The sequence below is a fragment of the Calonectris borealis genome, chromosome 21, assembly GCF_964195595.1.
Source record: "Calonectris borealis chromosome 21, bCalBor7.hap1.2, whole genome shotgun sequence".
Lineage (NCBI taxonomy): Eukaryota > Metazoa > Chordata > Aves > Procellariiformes > Procellariidae > Calonectris > Calonectris borealis.
The window spans coordinates 4,870,438-4,894,254 of record NC_134332.1 but is presented as its reverse complement, the minus strand read 5'-3'; the positions used below and the strand labels follow the sequence as shown (position 1 = coordinate 4,894,254).

Below are 23,817 nucleotides of genomic sequence, written 5' to 3'. Positions count from 1 at the left end.
AGTGTCCCTGGCAGCAGGACTCTTCCTGGTTTAGCTCTTATTTGAAGTTGAACAGGTTCACTTTAAATTTTTGAATTTTTGTTTGATTTGCACTGTCCTCTATGTGTTAAATTAGAATAGTAAAGTGCAGTACTTAAGCTCTGATCTTAAATTGTTTCTGCCGAGCAGGCACGTACGCATAAGTGTCTTTTTTGCATCCCTCTGAGTTCTTCGGAACATTTATGGGAGTTTATACCATGCTATAGTTTGTTTCCTAGCTAACAATTTCCTCTTGGTTGTTGAGAGGCTTAATTTCTTTGAGGTCTTCTGTTAAAACCTTTGTAGGTGTTGCCAGTATTTTGTGTCTTTCTGGTAAGGAGAGCTGTTGTGGAGGGAAGGTCTGTAGGGAGGGGCTGGTCGGCTGTAGTTCTTGTTGACTTCTGGTGGGACTTTGTGAATATATCCAACATCTCTGAAAATGCCAATTTTACCTTCTTGAGTGTTTGCAAATTAGTAAGGAACTGAAAAAACATCTCTCGGAAGCCTTGCAAACATGCAACGACTCTTTCTCATTGAAAAAATTACTTTTATTAATTTTATCACATATATTTTAAGTGTAAGTAGCCATAACAAACTCATACTAATAGGGTAATCTGCAAAAGCAGAAAGATTACAGTCCCAGGAAAATTCCCTTGCATGTTTGCTGTTAAAAGTTCATAGGAAAGTAGGGTGTGGCAATCGTTAATTTTGAGATCAAAGAAGAGGATGATGTGGGTTACTGGGTTTGTGACTGAATTTGGTGCGATTTAGCTTGGTTCTGCTGGACTTCTTCTGAGTGGAATAGTGGCCCGTAGATTCAGAGTGTGCTACTGCTAAGTCATTTCCACTTATTAAGTACTTAGCAAAATCCTTTTTGTTGCCATCAGGGGGAGCTTTTGAGATCTTTCAAGAGTGAAAAAAAAATTTCAAAAAAAAAAAAAAGGAGAAAAAAAAGAAACGTCCCAGCTCAGAAACAGAGATCTACAAACCAGCAAGCAGCCAGAATCTTACCTGTGGCTACAACTAAGCCAAGGAAACCAGGGGAGCTGAATTCCTTAGACTGAAAAATTAGCAATATTGAGAGAGGATTTTTTGACTCAACCCACCAATAAAATTAGTAATTTTTTTTTATTATTATTTCAAAAAAAACAGGAGTCTTTGGAGCATTCAAAAGCCAAATCCTGCTCTGTTGCTACAGCTTCTGGAAGGCAAATGCTCTTCAAAAAGCTTCTCTCCTTTTAGCTCCTGATGATTCGATGGGGACCTTTGATGCAACATTTGGATTAGCTGCACACAACTGCACTGAGGGGGACCACAAAAGGGGGAGCCTGGCTGATTGCATAACTTTAAGAAAATAATAAGAGGAAAAGAAAGAATTAGAAAAAAAAGAGAGAGAGTGAAAAAGAGAGAAAGAAAGAAAGCAATTAAAAAAATATCTGAGACTCAAGTTTCAAGACTCTTTATGTGCTGCAGAGGAGCATAAGGTTTACCAGCAAAGTGCAACGGGGAGTCTGAGAGGAGAAATAGCTTTCTCTTTTGCCAAGAAAAAAAAATAGGAATGTGTGTTTTGGACTGGACTGAGAAAGAAAGCTGGGGAGATTGCAAAAAGGGGGGTGCAGGATTTTTGTCACATTGATCCATTCATCTTGATTGTCTTCTTTAAAAAATAAATAAGAGGGGGGAAAGTGATAGGGGGAAAGAGGAAGAGAGGAAAAGAAGGGGGGAAAAAGAAAACAGCAAAAGTGTTTGAACCTCTGGAGCTATCTGCTCCTTCAAGCTGATTGATTAGTCATGATCCCTGCAGTTTTAATGGGAATCATTCAATTGGGAAGGTGGAGCACCCTAGAGTAGATTAGCATATTCTTGTTTACTCATCTTCTGAGGGGCTTTTTCTCTTTTCTTTCATTTTGTGGAGAAGAAGGGAGGGGGGGAGGCTGGGGGGAAGGAGGGGGTTGTGGCTTATGTTATAAAGGAGGCCAAAAAAATAAATAGATTAGAGCATCTTTTGGGGGGAGGGAAATCAGTGGGTCCGAGTCTTGGAGAAAGCTGGGGGGGTGTTTTGTTTTTTTGTTTTGTTTTGTGTGTGTGTGAGAGTGTGTGTGTGTTTTTTTTAAGAAGAAAAAAATAAAGGGAAGAAAATCCAGCAGAGAAAAGAAGAGAGAGGAATTCCAGCTGTGGAGGAATAGAGGAGAAGACAGATAGAGGAGGAAGAACAGAGAAATACATTTCAACCAAGAAGGAGTTTTGATTTATTGTATTTTTATTTGTTTTAAGGAAAAAAAAAATCTATAAGCAGGAAAAAGAAAGAAAGAAAAAGAAAAAAAGAAAAGAAAAAGCAACTGAGAAGGGTTATAAAAAGAGCAAATACCAAGAAGGGTGAACAAGAGAAGAAAGTCAAGGCAAGGAGGAGCCCAAAGCTGGCAGATCGGGAGGATTTGCAGGGGAGAAGGGGGGGGAAGATTGGAAATGCAGCTCTGGAGTTTGCTGCTGCCTCTTGCGCTTCTCTGTACAGCCCTAGCCAGTGGACCCGAATGTGGGATGGACGAGCGCTCCCGCAGGGCAAGAAGGGACACCAGGCACAGCCGCCAGCTCCGCTACACTGCCCCGGGCACCTGTGCCACCAGGTTAGCCCGAGGAAGGCGCTCCACTGCTGGGCTGGAGCCTGGGCATGTCCCCCGCAGGAGGCAACAGCGGGAGGTAAAGGACGAAGAGGAGTCCCTTACCCCGAGCAGGGCGCTCTATTTCAGTGGACAAGGTGATCAGCTGCGGCTGAAGGCAGATATTGAGCTGCCCCGAGATGCCTTCACTTTGCAAGTGTGGCTGAAAGCTGAAGGAGGACAGAGATCTCCGGCTGTCATTGCAGGTAGGTAGTTCGTCGTGCCTGTGGCTGCAGCATCCCTTTTACGTTTCGGGAGCCGGCAGAACAGCCAGCTGTAGGCGTGCGTGTGTATAGTATATGTGTGTGTACATTTAAATGTGCGTGTGTGCCTTGCGACATACATATGTATGGGAGTGCATGTGTAAACACGCTCGGGTGCGTTTATTATATATATATTTGGTGAAAAACCGGAGCTCAGCAAACTGTCTGAAAGTATATGCTCGCAGAAAAAGTTATGTAAACTTTTGCATGGGGAAATGGCAGGATCCTGGGTAGTTTCTTTATTTCTGTGTGTACGGATTAAGATGCAGATAGGAGACAGAGCTCTTACGGTGGGTTTTTACCTGATTTTCAGGTTGGAAAACTGTAAATAGAGCATTTGAGAGTAGCTTGTATGTATGTATGAAAAGAAATGTATGTGTGTAGTGTGTGGCTGCAAAGAAATGCATATCTAAGGTCCCTATACAATTTCCTTAGTTTTATTAGCTTTTTAGTGTACTTCACTGTTACCTTTTTAGATGCAGTGTTAGCATGTGGTTTCCAAAAAGCTATAAAGGAACTTTTGGCTATTGTGAAACCTCAAATGAATCAAATGAGTTTATAAAGTTCCCAACCCCTCGACACTCAGCTAGGGCTGGGAATAGCACTGCAGCCAGAGGATGTGTTGAGTATTTTTGTCTCCCCTTAGAAATGGCAAGTGTAACACAAATGATTGTAAGGTCAAATAGCCCTATAAAATCATTTAGTACTCAAAACAGCTACCAGTCTAAGCTGTCTGAGCTGAACAATAATGAGGAATATTGCACTTTTCTTATTTGAATTTTATGAGCCCATCATGAATTTGGGTCCTTTTCCCCCGCGTTCGCTCCCTCTCCCCCTCCCTCCCGCCACCTCCCGCCCTCTCCCCGCTTTAGTGATAAAGTGCAGCGAAGTTGTCGTGAAATCGGATACTTTTCGGAGGGTTACAAACACTTATAAATGTCGCCACATCCATCTTTGCTCTGAAGGAAGTCATAGAAAATGGAAATGCCCTTAAAAAAAGAAGAAAACAAGTCAGAAAGAGAAACGGGGGGGGGGGGTGGAGGAAGACATGTTTTACAGTTCTTTTGGCAAGGAGATTCCCTGAAAGTACAAAGTTTCCATGTCCTAGGATGCCTTAAAGAGACAGGGAGGATTTCCCCGTTCCCTTTAACTGGAGTCACTTCCTACCAGAAGGCAGCGGATGCTTGTGCCGGTGGTACCGCGGCTGCTCCGCGCCAGCCCAGCTCGCCTCTCCCCTGCCACCCTCCCGTCTGCGATTTTCTCCATCTCCGCTGCCCCATCCCTGACCTGCGCGTCTCTCGTCTCGCAAGAAAGTTGCGTTGTCCTAAGGAAAACAAAAACTAAGATGAACTCAGCAGCGCATTTCCTTAACTTTCCCCAATCCCAGCTGCTCTGCTCACTTGTGAGCACACGGGGGGTGTGTGGCTGCCGGGGTGGGCAGGAGGTGCTGGGCATGGGCTGGTCCCTTTTGCCTTTAGTAGGACAGGCGGATGAACAATTTCATAGGTGAAATAGATCATTACTTGCTTTATTTCCCCTGGCTTTCTCATACGCCACTCTTCTGGTTCCCAATCTAACTTAAACGCCAAAGTGCTTTTCTTGCAAGTTAGGAAAGGCAGAATTTGGGTTTACAGGGATCTCATCAGTGGCAAAACACAGTCAGTGTATTTTTTAATGTGTTTGATCCAACACCTAAGACTCCGTGTCTGTCTTTGGTGCAAGTATCTCTAATTCATACAATAGGGAACCTAGACAAACACACACAAAGATCATTTGTAGTAAAATACTTTAATTGGATGGGGGAGGTTGGGTTGTTGCCTGTATAAAACACTTGACCCATTTTATGCATGGAAATAACATTCCACTGTGAAAAATGAAAAGAAATGCCCCAGTTTAGCACCGCAGAGCTTGCAGCTCAGCTCGGGAGGACTTTGTGATTTTTATTTTATTTTTAAGCTCCCCCTCCCCCCTCGCACGCACTCTTGAAGAGGAGCCAGGTTTGGCTCTGTGTGTAAACACCTGGAAGAGGTCCAAGAGGAACTCACTCGGAGTATCCTCCGCACACCACAGCCTCCCAGACCTGCAGCAAGCTTAGGGAGAGATTACGCTTCCCTCAATGAGGAAATCAAGGGTTCTGGCTGCCAAAACTCTTGGCTTTCTCATTTTCACTGTTTTGGGATGTGACAGACTCGGGAGCCCTGTTCTGTGATTGAAGTTGCATCTGTAGGACCCCACTGAAATCAAGAGCCCTTCTGGGTGTTGGGGGGGGGCAAATTTGCTGACAGAGCCAGAAGTGAGTTTCTCCCCAACTTCCATCCCAGTTGCAAAGTGGGAAACTTTGTGATTGTACAGACCTGAGGAAAAGGGCAGGATTGACTGGAAGACACCTCTTTTTCAGAGTCCTCCTTGTATCTTCATCTACTTTCTGCCCCCACCCTCCGCTTGTGTTGACTGCTCCCCTTCCATCCGTCCATGCTGTAGTAATCACTGCACGTCATATAGGAGCCACATGTGTGCCTATAGGGGAAGCCTGTTGTGTCTGTTAAAAATCTCATGTAGGACCCAAGTTGTTATCAGCTTCTACGCCTGAGCCCTGATATAACGGAGCTCTTCTGCTAATCCAGGCTACAGGAGTTTCTGTTTCTGTCTGGAGCCAACTCTCCTTACGTCACCCTCTGCTGCAGTATTCAATTTGTTTTCCTAAATGGCTAATTTTACAGCGCTGTTAAGTGGGTTCGTCATTGTGCTGGGCCATGTCCTGTCTCTGATGATAGGCAGCCCTTGGTGCCAGGCTCTGCCAATTTTCACGCTGGTTGGCAGTGATGTTATTGCTGCCCTATTTGACTTCACTGATATCTGTTCTGGCATTTGTCAGGGAAAGCTGTTGGGAAACTAGAAGTCTGACCCATTGATCTGTGTTACGCAAAAGCTCAGAAGCGTTTTTGGAGCTGGGCTGTGCTTCGTTTGTGCGGCTCCCGCGGTGCGGCTCTCCAGCGGAGGCAGCTCTCGGCTCGTGCGTACTTGCCTCCCTTCCCGGGCCGCATAGTTCTTGGACAAACACTCCTTGGATGTGCGTACCTACCACACAGCACAGTACATCCCTCTTACAAGCACACACATGTGCACATGGTATTAATCATGCAAGTTTGTGCGCTTTCCCCTGTAGAGTCTTTGAGTGCATCTCCAGTTGTGAATGAAGGAGTTAAGGTCCAGACTGTAGTCAAGTTAGGTAATGCACATGCCATGCAAAATAAGACGCTTCAAAGCACTGTTGACCTTGCTTCTGTTGTAATCAAAGATATTTCAGTTCTACTGTGGAAATGCAACTCTACCCTAAGAAACAGGATCCTCCTGAGTCCCTGTCAGTGTGTTTTCTGGTATGGCTCAGGAGCGGGATAGCTCATGTTTTCATAGGAATGAGATGTTGACTCTTTACTGGCTGGGAGCTGAGAGGAGCGGGATGAATGATCGGCAGCGGGAGCCGGAGTAAGAAGGCGTGCCTGCTCTGAAGAGTGAAAGTTATTTGTGTTTTGTTTTGGTTTTTTTTCCCTTCCTGGTTTCATTCTCCTCTGTCTCTCTATTCCTCTGCCTGCCAACAGAGAGCATGATCCCAACTTAATAAAGCTTCATATGTAAGGGAGTGCCTATGTTTTCCCAACTTCAGTCCTTGATGAACATAAAACTGCAGCAGAATCCAAAGGCAAAGAAATGCCAAAATCAGCACAGTGGAGCTCACTTAAAGCCACATCTCTTGCATGTAAGAGACTGAGAAACATCTGTGTCGGGGTCCAATAATTGGGCAATTATAAAGATATGTAATTGACACTGCGTAGGTCCGTTCCCTCCACAGGGTTTAAGAGTATATGTTTACTTTTGGGGGTTAATTTGGTTCCGTTCTGAAGTTTTGGAGTCTGATACTGATTTAATACACTTCAGGTAGAATCGGTGAGCTGGGTCTTGTCACCAGCGCTGATCCTTGTAGTGGGTGTGTTGGGAACTTGAGGACGTTTTCAATAGAGAGTTTACTCTGAGTTCCACTGGCATTAAAATAATAGGTAGATAGATAATGCAGCATTTTCTCATCTTCAACAGGCTGTTGTCTTTTAATTGCATGAATTTTCTTGTTTTGATCTGTGATGAAGTAGTAGAATTACGGACTATAGAATAAGTCAGACGTAAAGCTTGTTGTTTAATTAGCGCTGGCATGTGCCAGGTCCCAGGGTGATGGGCATGATGGGCGGAGTGGAGTAACAGCCGGACCAAAGTGACAGGAGCTTGAACACCTGCCCAGATGCTCCTTCAGGGTGACAAGCCTCCAATACACCATTGCTGAAGGCTACAGGTAGCTGTGTGGTTTGGGCTTCCCTGTAGATGGGTTCAAGTGATTAGCCACTGCATGACTATGGATCTGGATAAGCCTTGACTAATAGGCCACTGAAAAATTACAGCATAGCTTGTCATTTACTAAATATTTGCATTTGAACAGCACATTTCCTTCAGCCTGCAGAAGCCGGGACAAGAGTCAGAAACTGGAAAAGAAAAAGAATTTTTCTTTCCATAAGATTTCCAATTTTAACCAATCTCGTTCTTTTGACCAGCTACACACTAGAGTCGGAACAGCACAGTTAGAAGAAAGTTGTGTTTTGGTTTTTTTTTTTCCCTAAAGCACTTACATGTAGACTGCTCTAATTAATAAAATGGTAATAAAAGAAAGAGGGAAATTTGACTGTGTGTGTGAAGGATGGTAAATTTAGATTCCTAAATGATGTATGGCTGTCTCCTGTAGGCACGGAGATGTGTCCCAGGGTGACCTCTCCTCTCCAAGCTTCATTTTGGCCTGATTTATTTCAAACTAGCCTGTTTCAGTTAGAAAAGCTCATGCGAGGCAGAAAGCAAGCTGCGAGGATGGTGTTTGGAGAGAGAGCGGGAGCGGGGCTCTCCTCAGGGATTCGCGGAGACGTCTGGAGAAGCGCAGAGCAGAGCTGCATCGGGCAGCCCTCAGTGGTGAGGGCGAGAAGAAGCCCTTGGAGAGCCTTCGCACGCTAAGCCATCGCGGAAGGACAGACCTGGTCGGTGATTCAGATGTCTGAAAGTTATCGCATCAGGTTGAAGCTGCTCTCCGGGTCCCCACGTTGCCTCCCCACACGGCGCCAGGGGAGCGATGCAGATGGCCATGGGGGTCCCGAGGCCACGTCCGCGCCGAGTGGAGGCGGAGGCGCCCACCGTCAGCCCCAGCCACACGTGGCATAGTGAGGGATGCACTGAAACCCCAAATCCCAGAGGTCTCACTGAGCACTGCAGCGGCTGGCAGGGGCGACGCTGGCTCCCCAGGCACCCTAACCCAGACCCTCCCATGAAGGTAGGTGCCACTCACCTTTCTCATGAAGAACGGGAAGGTCTCTGCTTTCAAAGCGGGCCCAGGAGTTTGCTGATGCTGCTCCACGAGCTTCGTGTGTTTGTTAGCCTTTGCCAAGGGCGGGAGAGATCCTTGGCCGGGCGCGTCGAACAGCAAAGAGACGAACCGCAGCGGGCACCTCCCTGGTCACTGGGGCCCGACCCCAGTGAAATGCTGCAGGGGCACGCCGGCTGGGTGGAGCAGGGATTTTTGGTGGAGAAATTACTTCTTTGGAGCCCAGGCCTGGCTCCGTCAGGACATAGGTGCCAAGCTCCTCAGGTCTGTCTCAAGAGAGGTGCAGCCATGACGCCTGCCTGAGCAGCTTTATCACAAAAATACTGCCGGACCAATGGGTTTTAGGAGCTCTCAAGACCACGGGATTAACTGAGCGCTTTCACCTTGGATTTTCATTGCTCATGCTGGCCTGAGCCAGAAAAAGGAGCCAAAATATAGTGGCTTTTTTCAAAAAGACATATTGAAAAAACAAAAATAAACCCTTCCATGGCTGGGGTCAGCTGAAATGTTCCCGTATAATAGTTTTGCTTCCAATTTTAGCCGTTGTTTTTTCAGCTCCTCTTTTCTTTTCTCTGACAGAAATTATAGGAGCAGAAGCAGAGAAGGGACCACCTGGGTTGCCAAATTCAGTCCCCTGCAGTGTCAGGGATATAACAGCAGATAATTAGTCCAAACATTCACAGAATATCCACTTTGTAGGTTCTGATATAGCACAGGCCACAGAAAATTTCCCAGTGCTCTACTTACAAACCAAAGATCTTTAGCTAAGACCAAGAGTCACCACTATAATGTAAGACAGGAAAAGAAAAGGACAGATTGACAACATCTTAAGTACCTAAAATCCAAAGCATTGGTTTAGAAAAGTGTTAAGTATGAGAAAGAAAAACATTTGCTGGTAAAAGATACCAGCTTTCTTATTTTCAGAAAGTTAAAAAAGAATCAGGTGTTTTGACAGTTACGAAACTTCTATTGAAATTTTAAGTTAGAATATTTGCCAAAACTGATCCTTTCCCACAGATAGTCTGTTTTGATTAATTTTCCTTTTTCCTGAGAAAAATATTTTATCAAACATTTCCCACCCTTCTCTGGTCTTAGTCTGTGTGGCAATTCCTACATCCCGTCATAGTAAGAATGAACGTGTTCGCTTTATTACATTTTTACTTCTTCAAATCTTGTATTCCAGATTATTCTGAAAATGCATCAGAAAAGCCTTGTTTGATCAAAACCCTCTATGTTTTTCTCTCAACTATACCAGCTGCTTTAATATGATCTTTTTCTTCATTTAACCTCCTCTTTAATACTACCAAATTTTTCATCTAATACTGTCTTTACATGATCAGTATATATTACTCTTTCTATTTCAAATATGCAAAATATATTGGACTTTTCTATTTCTTTTCTAGGTTCTGGGCATTTGCTTCATGCATGGTTCTGGGCACAGAACAATTGACTGTGCTGTCCTTTTTGTTTGTTTATTTTCCCAAAAATGAGACTTCTAAAAATGAAGGTGTACCTTTCTTCTGACCTTATACTTACATTGCTCAATGGGAATTTCCCTTCCTTGGGGTAGCTGACATCTGGATATGATTCTTAGTTTTATTTTAGCTTTCTGTGGAGAAGAAATGCTTGATTGTTCTTCTGCTAATTTCTACTCGTCCCTACATTTCTTTTCATTTTCTCTGCTGTGAGCATGCATGCACATACACACACGATTTCCAAAGCACCTTTGATTTTTTTTCCCAGATCAATAGAGCATTTAAACTCCAATGATCAAGGAAGAACAGCTTGTTTATTTCCCTACATATTCTGACACAAGTGGCAGATCTTGTAAACTGCTTTGATTTGATATTAGTGCCTATTATAAAGTTTAGTCTCCCCAAAGCCATCCATGAAGTCAAAGTACTCTTACTCTGAACATGAGCAGAGCAGAACTGAAAAAGGCAAGTTAAAAAGAGAACAAGAGTGAATATCTTGTCCCAGAATTCTGCTTTCTGCTATCCTTGTTCATAGTGATCAGAACGATTTGCTTAGTTGAGGACTGTTCAACATCCATAACGTTGCCAGCACCAGGTGAGGGTGCAGTATGTATCATAGTTAAAACTGTGAACAAATATAAATACAAGTCGGATTATGCCTTGGTGAGAATGGGGCTGGATTCATGATGTGAGATGTATGCAGGCAGCATGGATTTGATCCTAAACTTCTTCAAGATCGTGAAAAAATACTACTGACCTTGGCTGACTCTGGCTTAGGCTCTGATTTCAGAGAGTCTTCTGCATCTCTCTTCTACAGCCCGGACCCTTCCATAGTCCTTGCTTTAACATCCTTTATTTTGCTGTCCTTTCTTGCTTTGGATACAAGAGAAGAAAAATTGCGAAGCCCTAACGTCAGAGAAATTGGCCAGGGGAAGGGGACATGTTTATTTTAGTTGGTTTTGCTATACTCCAAATCCCACTTTGGCCTCTGTCTCTTTCAACCTTTCTCTTCTTGTTTTTTTGATTTTTTTTTTTGTTTTTTTTTTCAGCGTTAAAAAGAGCACTTATTCAAAACACGCTGTCCAGTTCTCTGTTTTGCTGGGTGATGTAAGTGTGTAACTTTCCTGTCCAATCTCTCCACCCTCCCTTATCACCATCATAGTCTCGGTTCTTTCTCTACTATCTGGTGTCCTTGATTCCCCCGTCTTTCCCTTTTTCCTGTTCCGCACAGTTGCTGGTTTCCTCCTCCCTATCAAGCACGTGCTGTGGGTAACCCTGCACTTTCTGTAGTTCTCATCTTCTTTTTGCCGCAGGAGAGTGGTGTCCCCTCCTTGCGGACCAAGGGTGGCCACCAGGTTGGTGGCTTCAGCCAACTCATGTTGGAAGCGCTGTGGGAACAGAGGGTAAGCAGGCTGTGTGTTTGTGTGCTCAGTCAGGCATATGCTCATGCATATTTTCCAGGAATTATCGATATTGTTCTGTTTAATATCCATCCTAGTGGTACACAAACAAGGAGCGAGCCGTTGTTCTCACAATGAGGGAGTGAGGGTGAAGTGAAACTGAGAAGCATCTGGAATTGGCCTGGTGAAGCAGCATCTGAGAGATATGATACCGGCTCATGAAAGCAAAAGAACTGCCGTGTTAGAGAAGAAAACCACTCTGTTCTTTGCTGATTAACTCCTGGGGTCTGGTAGGCTTTCCTTGAGTCTTCCTTTTGAGTGATACTTAGGGCTCTTTTATCTCTTCTCCTTCCTCCCCTCTGCTGTGTTTTTCCTCCTTTTCCTTATCTAATTTATTGTCTCTTTATTTGCTTTAAATCACTTTCCCATATGGATTTCTCTCCTCTGACCCATCTTCCCCTCCCTCATCTGATTCCCAGGAGTGTTCTGTCGTCATGGAATTGGGAGAAGAGCAGCCCTGTTCCCGACACGGAGCATCAGCTGCAGGCTCCTTTCCTTCTTTGTTTTCTTCCTTGCCTGTTCTCTGCTGTTAGTGTTGGAAGCATACTCACAAAGATCATCCACTGGATTGAGGAAAGAGATCTTATCACCATTATTTTGTTTGTTTTATTTAAGACAGGGAAAGAAAGGGAAAGGAAAGGCCTTCACTGTTACCAATGTTACTTAGTTTTGAATGTAGGTTTTTTTCTTCTGTTCTAATGTGTCCTAGTACTGTTATTTTCCTTTATCACTGCAGTAAGATTGCGGTTTTGTAGTCCTGATAACTGCCTCAAAACATCCTCCTGATGGTGGCGATAAGTTTCTCAGGCGTGAGAGAACATTGCCCTTAAAATCAGGGAAACTGAGGAACAGAGGGATGCTCTGATTTGTCCAAGGTTTGGCAATGTGTGGGTGACAGAGCTAGAAACAGATCCCAGCAGGCTTGGCCTTTTGATAAACTCTTTTTTTTTTTTAGGGGCGATGATAGTTATTCCTCACCCTGGGTTGTTCTCCATGTGAAGTCAACACACGCTAATTCCTGTAGGATGTTTCCTTTCCATTCCTGCTGATGGTTCTTCGCTGGGTAATTGTACTGAGCTGATGGTGGTTATGAGGTCTTTCACCTGGTGTCACACTGTTGAAAGCACTGGCAGCATGGGTGATGGGTGACATGCATGGTGACTGGCATTTGTGACATGAGCTCTTTGGAGATGGCAGAAAATGAGGTGGTCTGGAATTAATATCTCTGACCTAGACGTGCTGGTGATGTTTGAATCAGCATGAATTATTGTATTTCTCAAATAGAACTGCGTATGCAGCCCATAATGGGAGAGAAAAGCAAATATCACCGAAGCCCCTCAGTTCAGAGTGCTCTTATTTAAATTGGAATACTTTGATATTTTTGATACATCTGCACATTGATTAATATATTGACTTGCTGAAACAACTTGTAAAATATGCAAGTTGTAACTGCTAAGCATGTTCCTAGGAAATGCTGCAAATCTGTCTCTGGATATCTCAGGTTATTAATTAAGGGCAAAAATAACTCATTTACCCCATAGTTAAGTATGGACTAGGTGAGTGGTTGCAGAAGGGGCTTTGCAGACAGCATGTTAGTGCCCCAGACTGTTTTGGGGAGGGGTCATCATCTGGTGCACACTCATGGCTAAACAACCGGTGTTTCTGTCGGGAGCGTCAACAGGGAGGCTGCACATCATACAATCCACGCAATTTTGTTCTGAATTCAGCAGCATCTGTGCTTGTACAGACTGAGGTGCTAACGCTGAAATCTGGAGCTTGCATTACTACTGTCTTACGTTGCATCTGTCTTGCGGATAAAGAGAGCAGCCTCTCTGAGGTCAAAACAGCACCTTTCACCAGTGATAATTTAATGGGAATTATTTTCGGCATAAACTAGACAAGAATTGGAAGCCTCCTGTGCTGGAGCTCATGAATGGAGATGTTCAGGGAAAAAGGAGTACTGGGAGAAAAAGCAAATGTTAACTAAATGCATTACGCACATGATTTTGAAACATGTACTTGGCAGAGGAAAGGGTGAGCAGTACAAGCCAGATTCTGCTGTTGAACACACCAATGTAAACCTAGAGTAACTCCTTTGGAGAGGAAATCAGGGGGGCTGCTCCAGACCGATGAACGTGTAGAATTTGAGGCAGAGACAGAGTGCATGCAATGGGGAAAATGAACAAGCTGAGAAGTGGATGTCATGGAGAACAACCTCCAACCACCGTCACCACTGTCGATGCTTAATTTGGGTGTGTAATGGTTATGGTGATGCAGTGGGAAACATTTGTACAATGTGGTGTTGTTTTTACTTTTTGGAGCATTTTCTGCATATACCTGTCGTAATCCCTCTAGACTGTGAAATTAGGCCATATACCGTTTTTACAGTGGGCCTTTTGTGTTTCCGGCAACAAACACTTCTGAACTCTGCTCTCCAGTCTTGTGGCCCTAAAGTCCTTCACCCCCTCCCATGCTGTCTCATCTGCAGCAATAATATCCCCTCCTCTGTTTATAAACAAACACCCTCAGAGGAAGTTCACAGGAAGAAAAGTTAGTTAATGAAAATCAACCATGCGCTCAGGTCCAAGCTGTGGGTTGGAGCCAGCAGGGTTGCTGGATGTTTCCTACTCTGCATCTGCTTGTAGGAGTTTCTTTGATGAGATGTTTGCCTGTCTGTCTAACTATGTCTCTTTCTCTTCTTTTCCCTTCGTCACGGAAAATATGAAAAAAGAAGGATTAAAATTATAGTCTCAATTTCCTTTAAAATCAGCATGGACAGTATTCAGGAACCCCGAGCAGGGAGGCTAGCTTCAATGAACTTGTAGAATTTCTTCTTGATAAATCCAGTGATTTTGTCTTTTTCTTTTTTTTTTTCTTTTTTTTTTTTTTAAAAAACACTGAAATCTAGATTCTGGCTGCTGGCAAAACTGTTGCTCTTGAGTTGCGCAAAGGCTGTAGAAGGACTAAAATAGCCCAAAGGATAATTGTCCTACTATAGTCTAGGCACGAGGCTGATACATCTGGTGTTGCACATCACTCTCGCAGAACCACCAGCTTAAGGAGGTAGGAGTGAGCAGGACCCAAGGAAGTAGATAACACGGGACTGTGTAGTCACAACGAGCTCTGGAGGAAGGGGCAGACTGGCATGGTAGTGGTGCTGTGAGCTGGAAAACACAAAATGCTTTAGGTTGCTCTAGAGGTCCCCCAAACCCCTTACAGCACAGGGGACCCAAGAAAATGTCCATTTTCGTGTGACTGCTCCTGGGTGCCTTTAGTACTGCACCTTGGTTGTCTCAGATAGGAGGTGAGGGACTTATGTGTTTGTTTTCTTCCCGGAGACACTGGGATCCTCTAAAAAGCCTTTCTGGCTCCTCAAAATGCATGGGAAAATCATCAGATAAAGAAAAGCTCTGGGAGTGAGGGAGGCAGCACTGGTCAGGGCAATGGTTCCTCACTTGTGCAGAGGTGTGGTATCAATGCAGTGCGCATGTCACCATCCCAGGCTCCCCCTCTTCCATAAGGAGTGTCTTTGGAAATTGGGAATAAGGGAGTTTTTACAGATATAATGAATGTGAAAGTTGTGGTCCCACTTTTAGTTCTACGAGCCTTGAAGTTTTAGTTGTATTACAAAAGGTCTCCAGTGCTGACAGAATCTCCATACCATAAAACGTGATGGTTTAAAATAGTCTTATCTGTTGTTTTTTGTTGAAAGAGCAGTTTCTCTTATTGTACAAATATTTTCTGTCATGTAATTAATAGCCTTACCTGTAAGACTATTCCAGTGTGGTCTCTCCACCTCCCACCCCAACGTGGGGAAGACAATCAGAAATGAGCATTTCGTATTGCAGCATGGACAAAGTTTATCAGTTGTTGCACAACCCCTTTGCCTGTGAACAGATTAAATAAAGAAGGGGGGCAGAGTGGTGGTGGAAATGGACCTGATTTATCCTGGTGAGCTTCCTCCAGGAATTCCAGGATAGCTATCAACAGTTTCTCCTAGGAGGAAAGTTGAGCGATTCATTCTTGTCCTTTGAAGAGCTCTGAATTAATGAAGAGCAGAGTAGCTTCTGCTCTTTGCGCTGGGAAAGACTGGAATTCCCCAAAGTCCTCTTGCTAGAGATGGTTTAATCAAACAGACTGTTTACATTCTATGTCTCACCAAAGGCAATGCTCAAACAGGGGTGGTCTTCAGCTATACGCTGTAATACTAGGGGTTTATTTTATTTTATTTTATTTTAAACATCAGCATACTACCAGTTTTACTGGGAAATGGCTGTATCCAAACACCTGCAGGCTCTATGGAATAGGCCAGAGAGGATGGCATCTCACAGAGGCAAAATGATACTGTGAGGGGTCTGTGTTTCTTCTCCAAAGGTTTCTGCAGGGTTGGGATTTGGCCGCAAAGGTGGGCCAGGAGCACTTGCACTCGTGGAGGACGACCTTGCTGCGGTAGGAGGCTGAGCACTGGACCAAACTCTTCCCTCTGCCTCAAGCACTTGATGGCAGAGGCAGAGAAGCAAGGGCCTTTCTGCCCCAAACGTGTTTTTTTCTCACACTGTGAAGGCCAGGCAGTTTTGGTGAACAGTTTTTGTGCTCTGATACTTAAGAAGGCACTAAATGAAATGGGAGCTGTGCATTTCATGAGAGAGAGGGAAGAAGGAAATGAGATTAGGATAGTTCTTCCTACCATCGCCATCTCTCACCTCCCCTCCCTCAGGATGAACTTCTCTTGCGCCTATATCAAGAAACCAACACTTTATTGCACATCTATATGTCTGAAATTGGCCATAAACCTTGAGTCAGGTTCTAAACTTGTGTTCAGATAATTTTTTTTTTTTAAATACTTCGGTGTCTTCTGGAAGTGATGTATTTCCGCTCCCCATGCACAGGATCTTCTGTGCATCATTGAGGAGGATGCACGTAAGTAGGCAACGTGGCCAACATTCTTCCAAACCCAAGCAATCCAACCAGCTGTTCAGCAGGGATGTTATTTATTGAGAACTGTCAATGTGTTCAACACATGGTGTCCTTTGTACTGACGAACTGGCAGCCTGGCTTTTATGGGGTTTCTCTGACACTTGTCAAACACTGGTGACAGGGCAAGCTTGACGAGGCACACGTTTTTATGTGAAAATTATTATAGAAGGGCATTGCAACAAGATGTTCTGTAAGGAAAGGAGAGACAGACTAGTTGGCAGAGAAGAAAACAGAAGCAGTTGCAAAGGGTAGAGGTTTCTTTTTGGCTGGTGGTTTCGGGAAGAGAACAGAGATTTCCTTCAGCGATAAATTAGATGCTTTGGGATAAAGAAAGGGTGTTTGTTTCAGCAGTGATGAAACTGCTGTGTGAGAAAGAAACAGGCTCCCTCTTCTGCTAATTCAAGCTGCTTATTTTTGTGGTGTAGTGGTTGGAGGCAGACAGGGTGCTCTGGGGTTTTAGTTGCTTCTTTGCAATTGCTCTGAGGTGCCTTCAGCTCTGTCCTTTCCATCTGTGAAGGTGGGATAATGGTTCTCAGCAGCCCTCAGAGAGATGCTGTTTGTAAGGATAAGGTAATATCGTCAGTGCAGCGCTTTGATCGTGTATGACACTGTAAATGGCCACTCCATTGTACCAAAAAGAAGAAATGCCCAGCCAAGAAGTCCCATTGGCCAGGGTCGTGCTAGGTCCCTGCAGCACTGTGCTGCTATAAAGAGAAGACTGAGGTTGTGGAATGCCAGAGACAAAAAGACAGAGGCATATCTTGCCAATCTCCTACTTATCTATTTGTCCCATCTTTTTTTCTCTTGACTTGTGTAAGCTCGTATTCATGAGTATCACAGGTATTTATTTTCCCCTACTGAAAACCAGAGCTGTTGCCTGAACAGTGTGACTCTGGCCACATTCCCTCCTATTCAGCACAATGCAATCTTGGCTCTTTACTAGTTAATATTTTCTGTCAACAACCTGCAAGAAAACATAAAATCAGTGCTGATAAAATTTGCAGATGTTGCAGAGTTCAGGGAGTGGTAAACAATGACCAAAACAGGACTCTCATTTGGGTGTTTTCAAAAATTGAGAACATGCAAACAGTATGCATTAGAATAAAGCCAAATGTGAAGTCATACATATAGAAAGACGGGCGGCGGGTCATACATAAAGGATGGGTGGTGGGGGAAGGGTCTTTCACCTGGAAGCTAAATGTGTAGGAGTAACTGCCTGTTGGAATAGATAAAGCATGTACATGTGAGCTGCCAATGTGATGCTGTGGCCAAAGGTTTAGAGTCATCGTTGGCTATGTAAACAAGGAAGCATTGAACAGGATTGGGGAGGTTGTTTATCCTTGTATTGACACTGGAGTAGCTGCTGCTGAAGTACTTTGTCCATTTCTGGTGTCCACAGTTTAAGAAGGATGTTGTATGAGAGAGGATTTAGAGAAAAAAAATTAACAATGACAATAATTATATGATTTGTAACAAGTCTTAAAGTATTTGACTCAAGAAGGTTAAGAGGTGACTTGATCATCATGATCTTCAAGTATATGTTTGAGGAATATTAATCTGATAATTCGAGGTTGGAAATCTAATCATAGACGATATGAGTAAATCTAATGGATGCACATGGAGACTAAGCAACTTCAGAACAGAGAGAAGATGCAGTATTTTAGCCCTGAGAGTAGTCAGTCATTGAAAAACCTTTCTGAGTAGAATGGTGGAATATCTGTCACTTTCAAATTAAAATTCAGTGTTTTTCCAAATTACACGTTCTTTAAAGAGGAGTTAATTCAGTCTCACCCGTATTGTGTCTGAGTGCTTCTAATGTCAGATTATTCTGGGTTTTTCAGCTATTACCGCAAAAATAATTGAAGCCACCAGTAAAGCACAGGTAGCACTAGGATGCTAATTTCAAATCCTTTAATTTTCCAGTATTTCTATGGTTTCTTCTTGATACTGGTAGGATATTTGTAATCACCATAATATTTCCAGCTCTTCGTAGGATCTCCTGGGCATCACTATAGTTGAATTGTCAGGCTCAGTTTCGTATGTTGTTAATCTTGCTTAGATTTTTGTCATCTTTAACCGGAATGGTGTGCTGAGCAATGACTTGATTTTTCCCCTTCAAAACAAGTCCAGTCTGCTCGTCTGAAGGCAAGCTGAAAAACAAGACTGAAATCTTTTCTCATTGAAAGTAGTAAGAGTTTTACTGTTGACTTCAGTGAAGCCAAGAATTTACCTCCAGAATACAAACTTCGGGGAGTTTGTATTCTCAATGTCAGGACTGTGAAGCTAACACAGCAGACATCCATTAAAAACAAAGAAGTGGATGAGAAAGCAGAGAATAAGCTTGGGGTGACTTTTGCTTGTCATCTCCTTGCTGGGTGGTCTGTCTCACAGTCTCAGGGCAGAACAGCAGTCCAGAAGGGTATGCAGGCTGTATGCTGAAATGACCTATTCCTGGGACTTTGGCTGAGTTGCACACAGAAAATATAGACCAAAGACCTATCGAGGGCAATTAGTGTTCTGAGACAGGATTTCATTTCATTTGAGCCATCCCGAGCTGGAATCCATTCCTCAAAATTCAAATTTAAGCCAAGTGCTCAAAATGCCCCAGTCTGCCCCTTCAAACCCACGTGCCTGTGTCTATATAGGCCTGTGCACAGAGAAAGCAGTACATGTACATGCTATTTTGTTAGTCTTCATTTCTTTGGTTCCAAATTTAACCAGAAGTGGAAGGGCTGAAATAACATAAGAAAGGTTGGATATACGATATTTCCTGCTGCTCAGCTAAACACAAGAATTGCCAAAAATCTTCCAAGGTAGCTTGTTTCTTTTACATTTTTCTCCCAGTTCTGCGGACTTGAGAAGGTCAATTACTTTTGAGAAGCATTTGACTTTGGCAACGCTTATGGAAAGCGAAGTAGAATTATGACCTTTTGGAGGTTTGCCCATCGCTGTCCCATCTTGTCCTTTAAGAACTAAAGGCTGAATTTTCAGCTACAGCCTTCAGTTTAATAGGTGTGAATTTGTTTCTATACACTTCTAAGACAGCGTGAGTATCTGTGTGAGAATTTTCTTTTAGATGTCTATTTATTTGTGCTCACAGATCAAGTGATCACTGATATTTGTAGAGCAGAAATGTAGGCTCAGGTATTTCCAGGAGGAAAATCATACCAAAACAAATGAAATTGGATTCAAACTGAGCAGAAAAATAGAGCTCTAAAATTATATACTTAGGTTAGTATGTGGTGACTACAGCCTATCTGGAATGCATACTATAATAGTTATATCATGTTAGAGAGGCAGGTTTTTTCAGCAGGATGTTTCCTAGAAAGCAGAAATATCTCTGTGGTTTGTGTATGGGTTTGGAACTTGTGTGCAAGTATGGAGCGGGGAATTTGAGGCATGAAATAGTCATGATTAGAGAAGGCCCGGATCCCTTTCAAAAGCGACAGCAGAAAACAGGCACAATCAGCTCCGTTCTGCCTGCTGTTATTGCATGCTGTTCTGTGTATTGCATCGCAGACGTTTCTTTTAAGGTTGGTAAATTCCTCAGTTGTTTCTATTAGTACAGGAAAGATGCAGTCATATGAGAAAGCCAGATGCAATAAGATATTTGAGTCTGGATAAGATCTAAGGTATTTTTACAACAAGATATTTAATTCTCACAGAGGCAAAGACCTTGCGTGGTATAAATCAGTGTAAATGCACTGGAACTACTCAGTTTTGCACTCACAAAGTATCAGCCCAAGAATGTTCTCAAAATCCAATTAAATAACTAGAACTGTTTCATGTAGAAATGCCCCTCAATTACAAAGACAAGTCTAAGCTATCATGATGTGATTTTTAGAGTCTCCTCGCAGGGTGCCCTACTTTGCATTCATGGAATTTTTTGTTTTTGTTTTGTTTTTGTAATAATGTGGATGTTGGCCATCTGTCTGATCCTGGAAAGGTTGTAAGGTTGTCCCCGCTCCCCAGGTCCTCTTCCCACTCCCTCATTGATCATGATGTTTGATTTAGGTGCCACTAGATTTCCTTCTTTGTTCTCTAGCCCTAACCTCCCCCCCACAAACACACATGCATTGTGCAATGGTGTAAAAGCTCTTCTCTCTGCAGCTGGGAGTAGTAACTGCTCAGCTGGTTCCAGTGCTGCCCTAAAGCTCCTGTAAAGGTCAGAGACAAGGGAATTCTAAAAAGCAAAACAAGCTGGGTTGTTGTCCCCCCTTCAATCCTTGCTGTGTATTTTGATCAGCACCACAAGCAATCTCATGTGTAGACCTCCACTTCTTGCTGCTCCATGTTTCTGGCCATCGAGGGGGTTCCATAGGGCAGCATGTCGGGCATTTTTCCAGCATGACTACGGGCTTGGCCGCTGCTGCAGCTCATTGACTTGCAGTGCTTGTCAGGCACAAAGCACATTTTGAAAGGAAATGCCATATTGAACTCCCAGGGAGCTGATGGGTATTGTGCACGGTCATCTGATGGCACAGATGTGCCCCTAATAATCCTTCCAGGAGAACGTTTCCTCCTGGGATGCTCTGGCCATCTGATCTGCTCTGAGGTATGCTGACCTATCTTGACCCAGTTTATGATCAATTCTCTCTGCTGTTTTCTAAAATGAGCCCAGAAATACCACTTTATCATTTAGATTGCCTGGAAGTTATGGTACTTATGTGTCTGTTCCTTCCGTAGAAGATACTCTCTGTGTTTGCTCCCAGGCATTAACTCTTACAAAAGGGAGAAAAGCCACACTGTGTTAGCATGCACAAGAGTAAATTTCTCTGTAGAGCTTTGATAGCTAATCAGTATTTGGTTAATAGTGCAGGGAGGAGGAGGAGATGTGGAAGCAGAGGTAACTTACGTTCCACCAAGCACGTTGCTGGGTACATTCACCTGTGTGTGTAGAGCTGCCCTTCTGCTGGTGTGCCATTGTATTTATGTCCTTTTTTGCAGGTTTGTGTGTGCTTCCAGTTTTGCTCTGTTATTGTGTATGCGTCTGTGAAGGATGGGTGATTTTCATGCATGTATCCATGTGTTTTGCAATATCTGCTTTTAAAGTGAGAATGATGTTAATGCTGGATTTCTCTACAGGTGACTACACTGCCTCAGCTACAATAGGATAGTTAATTCGTAACCTGGTTCTGCTGATCAGTGAGCATAGATAAGCTGGGAGCTGAGAGGTGTGTTCAAGTCTCTTTGAGCCAAACCAACAAACTTACTGAGGGCTTTCCATTCCCTGCTTGAAGGATATCTGGGTTTTCATAAACACTGAACTCTGCTTTATTACCAATGGGCCACACCAGCATGTCTAAAACTGGCAGCCACCAACCTGAATGCTTGTCTGAATCAAGCCTGATGCAAAGCCTCCCATATTTATGACATACACCAGTGATTCTCTGAAGGAACATGCTGATGGCTGCAGAGTTTATGACTTAAAGTTAAGTAGTATCAGAACGAAGCCTGCCTGTACTATCTTAATACTGTCCCTATGTCTGCATGTGTTATGATGATCTCTAATAACATGGACACATACTGGTTTTCCAAGCTTCAACCAAAAATACTCGTTTGTTTCTGAGAACAAGGCAGACAAATAAATTGTTTTGTAGATATTAGAAAATCCTTACTCTTGTTCTCTGGAATGTTCCTGTGGTCCCAGACTTTACAGCAGGGACTGAAGTTTGACCCTTGCGAAGGATGTGCTTTTTGCTATCCATCTAAAAGCCCGCCTAAACCTAGTTATTAGATCATAAACAGCCACAGTTTGTTAACCAAGTACCAGTCTCCACTGGTTCTGCAGCTTTATTGTGAAATGCTTAGGGAGATCTAGATAAGAAGCCAACCTTCCCACTAATACTTGTTTACGCTGATGCTGTATACAAAGGAGCCCTTGCAAAAGCAAGACCCAGTCCAAGGATGACCCTGTTACAATACTGCAAGGACTGAAGCTCGCTCCTCTGGGCCATCTGGTTATGCAGTGTTGTGTGTTCACTTACACCTCAAAACCCTCACAATCTAATAACGTCTCACTAACCCCAGATCTATTTGCAGTAAGCTCTTATATACTGTTAGCGGGTATATTCTCACAATAGGCTCAGTGAAGTGTCACTAATATGATTGTCCATGCCAGTGGCTGCTCTGTTGCAGCCTACATGATTTTGTTATCAGAAGGGAAGGATTTATGTAATGTTCATAACTAACCAGCCACTACAAATTAATGTTTTGCTGTTTTAGCCGTTCTCACCTCCCTGTTTTCAGGCTTCAAGGTATTTCATTGAGCATATGAGTGACTGGGAATTTGAGAAACAGTACAGAATATATGCTTAATTTAATGCTAAATGGCAATGATACAAAGATTTTGATACTGCAAAGAGCCTTGGGCCAAATTCTCAACGTTCAATAGGCATAGCTGTATTAGACTCTGTATTTCTACATGATGAAGATCTTGTCTTTCATGTCAAAACAAAAAGCACTCCGTCCTTCTGTCTCAGATCTGAACCCTATTGCATAGCTTGTAAATGATAATATCTGGTGTGAATTCAGCTAGATTGATAGCAGAGCAAACATCCCCTTTTTGCTTGCTTAAGTAGTACGTTGCTACCTGAGCAAGTCTCGGGTGGTTTGCTTGAGCCACTCCTCGTCTCAGGGGGCAACCTCAGGAGGCCTCTTAGCTGTGTTGGAAATGCTATAGACAGAGATGTTGCCTTAAGTACTCTGGACTTTGAATTATTTAACTATTGTGGAAGGAAGTGGGGGCTGGGGTAAGCATGGCAAAGGAAAGGAAAGATTTTTTTTCTGCCCTTTGTGAAACTGTATTGGGTTCAACATCATACCATGAAATATCCAATGCAGAACTCAAGAACTGCTCCAGTGGATCTTCGCTGACTTATCCAATTGCATGGAACATGGGGATACTTAACCCAAATCTGTCGGTTTTAATTATTTTCCTCTGGACAGATAAAAGCTTTCTATAGGTTCCTGTAGAATATTTGCTCTTTCAAGCGTTCCTCTGTGCTTTGATACTAAACGATTAAAGCATGCTAAAGAAAAAAACAGCCCCAACCTTTAGCTCCCTGTTCTTGGGCCCCCTGACTGCAGCTTTGATTGTTGACCTAAATTCCCCTTTCATAACTGAGTCCTGTCACCTCTGGTTGTAGTCTCCCAGCAAAACAGGCACAGCCAACTTTCAGAAGTGCAGGGCACTGTTTTCCGTTCTGCCTTGCACGGCTGTGACGGGCTCCGCAGCACACCTGATGTGTTCAAAGTCAAACTGACCTCCTTCTTCCCCTTCCCCCAGCCTCTCGGCTCCTGGAAAGGAAAGCATAACAAGTTCTTTTTTTTGTTTTTTTTTTGTTTTTTTTTTTTCCCCCTCAGCGAAGTGGGGAAACTTTTTCTGCATAAAGAATTAAATTCTTAGGTAATTCTATGGCTGGGCTGATTACCGGGAAGATTGCTCTTAGCAAGATGCAAGAAACTGCACTGAAGTGAGGAGGGAGGCCTGGAGTCTGTTATTGATAATATTAAAGTGGATTACAGCAGCTTGCATGGGCTACTTCAGCCTCTCTT

The 23,817-nt window shown here is 43.4% G+C and overlaps 1 protein-coding gene across 1 annotated transcript in view; it reads left to right on the top strand.

The window, feature by feature from the left end:
* The first annotated feature begins 396 nt into the window (after nucleotides 1-396).
* PAPPA (pappalysin 1) overlaps nucleotides 397-23,817 on the top strand; it is a 179,479-nt gene continuing 156,058 nt past the window's right edge. The window contains exon 1 of the mRNA XM_075170430.1: nucleotides 397-2,881. Coding sequence (XP_075026531.1) covers nucleotides 2,485-2,881 — 397 coding nt within the window. The 5' untranslated portion in view covers nucleotides 397-2,484. The remainder of the gene's footprint in view (nucleotides 2,882-23,817) is intronic.